The sequence below is a fragment of the Tigriopus californicus genome, chromosome 6, assembly GCF_007210705.1.
Source record: "Tigriopus californicus strain San Diego chromosome 6, Tcal_SD_v2.1, whole genome shotgun sequence".
Taxonomy (NCBI): Eukaryota; Metazoa; Arthropoda; class Copepoda; order Harpacticoida; family Harpacticidae; genus Tigriopus; species Tigriopus californicus.
In genome coordinates, this window is record NC_081445.1 from 1020764 (window position 1) to 1027422 (window position 6659).

Consider the following 6659-nt stretch of genomic DNA (forward strand, 5'->3'; position numbering starts at 1 on the left):
CTTTTTACTTACATATCGATTATCGTCTATTGGTAAGAAAATTGATAGCTTTTTTTAAAGTGCATGTCAAAAATGATTCTGATATGAAATCACCCAATTCTTTTTGGCCCTTGGTTGCCTGCCCCCAAGGCGAAAGGGTGGATGGGGGGGGGGGGTACCAATGTTGTACAGTTTCGCAAGTTTTTGGAAAAGCATCATTGGTATTAAACGGCCCAAACTCATCCTGGTCACCTAAGACTGCCCAAACGGTCCATGATGTGCGTTTTGTCACTGGCGCAAAAATAGATAATGGTATCACCTAAACCTTCAAAATCATTCCTTATTGTAACATAACTCATTGGTTCCTGCATCTCAGTCCTTTTTTCAGTAACTCAGACATCCTTGTGAGCCAAGTCAAGCTTGAGACCTATGCGAACTTTTAAGGTTGGAAGCCTTAGTTGATTACCGGACCAATGCAAGAAATTGAAGTGTCACCCTCTCGAATTTTAAGTAGTCCAGGTGCCCCATGAAAGCAAGTTGAGGGTATTACCTACTATTCGTTTTAAAATCTGCTTCCCCTTTATAACTTTTCTTTTCGAATGCTTCCTCGAGTCCCTACATGAATAAAGTATCAACATCATATTGTAGGAAGGTTGTCTTTTGAAATGGATTTGTCCTCAAAATGTGGCTCCACCAGACATCACTTGAAAATCTATGATTAAAAAGCAGAACAAGATGTGTAAACCGTGAACTTCGATAGACCAATTGATTCGTCAATTTCAATCAAATCGCACCAGCATTCTATTTCAACGAACTATCTCAGTACAAGATTTCAGGGCAATTTGGGCAAACAGTTCATGCATACGCGGGATATTTAGCCCTTCAAGAGCGTGCGTACTAAAAGAGAAGAGGAACAAAACAAGTCCAGAACTTGCGCTTGTATTCCACCTCCAACGATCCGGGGCCTTTATTGCAGCCGAAATTCTGGTCAAATCAACTTCTGCATAAAAATGTCTAACCCTAAGGTGGTTTGGGTCATTATCAATAAGAGAGACATCATTTTCGACCACTGGTTTCAAAATCGTACTCTTTGAGCGGCTTTGGGGCTAAGTATAAATCCCATACCTGTCTGCATTTTATGCCCGTTTAATAATAAATGTTCCATGAATATTGCCCCTCTAAGAACATGTTAATTCGAAGGCATGACATTTCGATTTGAGTGATTCCTCTGGCGAACAAGTCCAGTCAATCGCAAAATGCACACTTTCCCAATACAAATGACAATTTGATAGGCGATAGTTCAGCCCTGTCCTTATCAGAGAGATTTGCCGGATATTGTCTCAATGTTCAATGGCTTTGACGAGTTGAAGTCGCAATTTTGTTCCTCTATAGGAGCTGATTCAAACGACTTGCTTCTGGTCACGCGTTGAACTCATTCACTCGTTCATCAGGAACACATTCCTAAATTATGCGGGAGCAAGCAGGTCCCTAGCCCATCGAAGTAATAGATTACAATAAAGAGATAAAGAATGATTGAATAAATGACGTCCTGATAAGTCGTTCACTGATAACCCTATTCACCAGGGAACCGAGGACGATAGCACGAGCCAACTTCATCACCTCTCTTCGGACAGATCTACTTACCTACCTACCTACCTACCTACCTAAATAGATACATTCCACGGATTCCTGCATCCCCCCCACCTCTTTCATTTGGCACAATGTGGAACCGACCGTGTTGGAATGGTTGCACTTTGGTCGCCATCATCTGTCTCTCGCGTAAGTTATCTGGAAAGAACCTATGTATTGTTCACATTTCCAGACATTCATTTTGCCCTTGTTCCTCCAGTCGCTCAGGGAGCTCCCCTCGATGACGCTGAAACAGCGTTGGAAGCTATGAAAGTCAAAGTTATTGGAATACAAGCCATACTCGAAAGCGCCGTACCTGAGCCCGATCCTGCTCTTCAAGCCATCGAGACTTTGGAGGACGCCAAGGCAGAACTTGACAGCGTGTACAAAGAGCTAATGGGCATTGATTTTACTCTAGTCACGGCAGAGAATGTCAATTTGATTAAGGAGAAAACTACATCCCTTGAGTCGATTCGTGGGCTCCTCAACACTAATGAAGAGATTGTAACCGAGATCAATGCCGAAAATCCTGAAGATTCTGATGCTTTTCAATTCAAGTTGACGCAGGTTGACGACAAGACTGAAGCTTCCCTTCAATTGGTGCATAGGTTGCAATCGAGTTCCATCCCGGATCTTCCCTTGAATTCTCCGTTCTTTATCTCGTTTGTGTCGGTGGGAGCTTTGTGTGTGCTATTGGTTCTATTTGGCTTCGTTTGCATTTGCATCATCAATTCCGGTAGTCTGATCAAGAAAGTGAAGCCCAAGAACAAAATGGGCAAAACAAAGAAGCTCAAAAAGGACAAATCCGCCGCGAGAAAGCACCCCGGGGATTTGTGGATCGAGCCGAACCCGAATGGTGGACCTTATAGAGGAGATGTGGAACGTCAGATAAGTAAGATCCAAAGGAATCGACTCTAGTTTTTGACTTTTTGTACAAGCACACACTTTAATTCCCATCTTTGGTTGGTGGCCAAAGTTTTGATATGAACTCAGCAGCGGACATACATATCAACTCAACCATTTGTCAAAGAAATTATTCATTAGCTAGCTCACTCCAGGTGCTCAAACTTTCGCAACCTGTCGATTTTTGCAACTTCTGCTGGTCAGCAGTGCGTGGGAAAATGATATTTTCCCCCTCCTTTCTTTCTTTTTGATTCTCTAATTACAGAGTAATCACGGCGTGTTTCTCTGTCGATGGGGATTATGTTCAAGATCAGAATTCTGATATTTGATCCACCCATAGAAAATTGATCCACCCCACAAAATTGACAAGAAGTCCAACAACTCATTGATCGACGGTTCTTTGTGAATCGTCCACCGATTCCAATGATTTTACAGAAACGCCACTAGACAACGTAAATCACGAAACCTAGTCAACTTCTTATGTCTCATTTCTAAAAAGCCGGCCTATTGCAGCAGGACACAACTCAGCAAGATAAATCTACTCTTTCAGGCATGCCACCAGGTGCAGGTTCTTATTCCATTCCGGAACCCCGTTACAATCAATACAATCATCCTGAACCCACGAATCATAACATGATTGACGTGGATGCCAATCACTATTTGGGCAAAAATAAACAAATCATCTTGGAGAGAGGCTATGGCCGACGCCCAGAGATGGCCAATAGCAATCTACACTACTGAGAAGTGGCAGCACACAAATCTGTAGCCCAACGAAATTTCCAATTTGTTCAAGATTATACCCATGTATCTGAGATTCGATTTGTGCAACATACGGCTCTTGAAATGAGCTTGTGGAATAAAGACCAACTCCCTCGGCGATCGAAGAAGTTTATTGGATAGTCATGGCAAACTACTTTAGATTTAGTATCGGTTTGAGTTAAGGCATGGCACCAAATATAAGCCATTTGAAATGAATTAACTCCGCACCTGCTTAAAAAGGTGGATAAGCCAGATGTATTCATGCTTTAGGAAATGTCGTTTATGGGCGTGGATTTGGCAAGTTTCGTTGTCAATGCGCAGGAAAGATCATGGAAACGCAGACTTCCTTTGTTCCGACGTGCTCTCGTTGACATTAGTAGGATTTGCCTGGCAAGGCCAGATCCATTTTTTTTCAAAAGAAAGACACATTTCGAGTTTTAAAACAAAACTTCTCTCGATTATTATCCAAAATTCAATTGGATCACGGTGCGAGTTGGCTGTGATGTTTGTCTAAATTCTCCATCCACAAAATGCAAAATGCCCAAAATCAGGGTGCCAGACTACATTTTTCTTTGAAGACTTCCTTTCCTTTACATCCCTAATTATTCCAACAGAACGCATGTAAGCCTTTGGAAGAGATCATTCGGAGACAGTCGGCTAATCATCTTGAGAGGAAAAGAATATTGTTCAAGTCACAAAGTTGTAAATTGGCCTGTTTCCTTACCAACAATCCAGGCGGCTGGAGTAGTTCATCATGACTGGACACAGGCTCGTCAGGATGGTCTTCATCGTGGAGCGCTCTTCTCGGATCTTTCAGCTGCTTTTGACACCTTGCACGTTGATTTGTTTGTCGCTTACGGTTGCACCATTAGTCTTTAGTTGGGACGGAAAACTTCTTTGGGTTTGCTAATGTCCTAGGAGTTCTTTCGCACCTCTCCAAGTCTTGTTCGAATTACCAAGGCTTGAGTGAAAGTATTTGGTCCAATAAGAAGCTTTTGCTGCTCTTATCAGCTTAAAGTACAACTTTGTCTACTTTGAATAATTCAATTAATTTGCCAATTTTTGGCGTCCTTTGAAAGGTTGCGTTTCATTTCAATCTCTTTTTTTTCGAGATTTTATGAGCCCTTGTGTCATCCCCGGGTTTTTAAAACTTTGATTAGTACTGAAAACATTTCGAGTGGGGCATGACTGGTTAAAAGCTTCATTAATCTTAGAATGGAAGTCATCAAAAGAGCTTTTAGGATCGTCTAAAGAAAGGTTCCAAGTAATTGATTTCAATGTATCGCGAAATTTTTCGATATTTTTTGGGCCAGTGGATCTCAAGGTACAGTTTTTAGATGGTGGTTTTAACGGGTTTTTTTTCTTCTTAATATTGAAACAAAATGAGGTAATGAGGGAGAGATGAAAAACCGACTCCTCCTCCCCTTTTACCAACCCGTGTTTCAAATTCCAATGCATAATTACTAAAAGATAGATGGCAATTGTTGACTTGCCAAGTCTCTTGGAGGGCTAGTATCGAAGTTTTTTGGCTGAATAAAAGTTCCTTCACCTTAAATTCATTTGCTATTCGAGACCTAACATTGACAGACACCAGCCATTGCTCACCATCAACAAGTTGCTCCACATAACCAAGGTCATTCAGGATGTCGGCATCGTGCAGACAATCCTCACCATTGTCCAATTCAATCATTCTGCTATTGAGATGGGGTCGTTCCTATATTTCCTGTCCAGCCAAGCCTTCCCCGATGTTCGATTAGAGCTAAAAGCAACCAAGGACAAACAGTGCACATCTTTAGACAATAAAAGGGCATCAGAAAAGAGTAGAATTGTTCGATCCATCGATCTAATTTGCAAATATTCCGCAATCATGGCTTTCTTCTTATCATCTGGCATCAAAATGTGTGATTTGAGCATGTGTCTGCTCATTCACACCACAGCTGGACCGGGGATCATCATGAACAGACGAGGATGCTTTTCTGCGAGTGGACATGGTATGGCCGGGATAGTCGTTTTTCTTCTTCTTTTTCGCCATCTTGTTGGCCTCTTGTTTGCCCTTTTCGGAATGAGATGAGATCGAACACGGAGTAGCAGGGTCTAGTCCTCGGTTTGAGGGAAGATTTCAGTTCTATTGAGACGGATTCGGATTTGGGTTGGTCGTTAACATTATCAGACTCGGTAGATTGGTCGAAGATCTTTGGTTTTGTGCCTGACTGGAGTTGAACTTGTCCAGTGGAGTCAAGTACGACGGGCATTTGGTTGGTTACGGTCGATGTGCTTTCTGACGAAGATGGAAGGTCCGAACCGGCTTCCTCGTTTCCGTGTTCAAGATTGATTGGGGTAGAGCCCGCGGCAATGATTTCTTGTCCAGATCCTCGCACTTTTCTGAGTGAGCACTCATTCCTGAAGTGACCGACTTGGTGACATTGGTAGCATCGACGAACTTGGTCCCGATGGATGACGCGTACTTTTTTCAATGCAATTGTGATGAACGCGGGGATTGTTGCCGTTGGAAAGACAACCGCCCTCATATGACCATTTGGAAGTCCACTTCGACGAGGATCGTGCTTGCTTTCCAAGGTTTCGCATTCCATAGTCGATTTAAGAGTTGCAAATTATTTCGTTGCTTGTGCCAGATCTTCTACGCTGACATCGTCAGGTACATGTAGATAACGGAGAGGGGTCAACCGCTGAATTACTCGTACAGAGCACTTCCATACTTGGCCCCCGTAAGTTTGATCGAATTGATTTCCTTTTCCAAATCTTTCTTTTACGTTGATCTCTTGATGGGTTTGAACCCGCACTGTGGCCTTAGCATCACCAGGAATGGTGTTTAGGCCCGCTATTCCCATGATCTTCAACTCGTCGAAGACGAAATCCGCTAACTCGGACTACGAAAGGGACCCTCTTTCGTGGTCGCACTCCAAGTCCAAAACCATGAACGGGTATCGTCGACGTGAAGAGAGCGTGTCTCTTGTCTTCTTCAAAGCATTCGCATAAGGGGTGGGTTGGGCTGAAGGCGAGTCCGGGAGGATTCCCTCTTCGTCCTCGGTGTTTAGGAGGGCCATTTCTGACACGTCTCTAGAAAGAGAGGCGGTCCGTGGGCGTTCCAGATGGAAGGAACGGGTTAGTTTTCACACTTTAAGTCAAGTAAAAGCCTTGAAAATTAAACTTTTTTTACAGATTAGAAATTTGGTATTCATCATTAGCGGAACCTTGTGCGTATAAAACTAGCTTATGCTTTATAGATGATTGATCGACAGTGTTAGATGGCCGAATGCCGGTGTATGCCTAGTTGTTTATTGGATAGCAAGCGAGGTATTTACACAAAGAAATGCATGGTCAGTGGAGCGGAGAGATTGGAAGTAGAGAGCAGACATTGCAATTATTTT

At 42.8% G+C, this 6659-nt stretch overlaps 1 protein-coding gene across 1 annotated transcript; it reads left to right on the plus strand.

The window, feature by feature from the left end:
- The first annotated feature begins 1388 nt into the window (after positions 1-1388).
- On the plus strand, positions 1389-3388 carry LOC131881564 (uncharacterized). Its single transcript, XM_059228453.1, has 3 exons — positions 1389-1758; positions 1829-2500; positions 3062-3388. The coding sequence occupies exons 1-3, from the start codon at positions 1701-1703 to the stop codon at positions 3250-3252; spliced, it is 921 nt and encodes a 306-aa protein (XP_059084436.1). The 5' UTR covers positions 1389-1700; the 3' UTR covers positions 3253-3388.
- The last annotated feature ends 3271 nt before the right edge of the window (positions 3389-6659 follow it).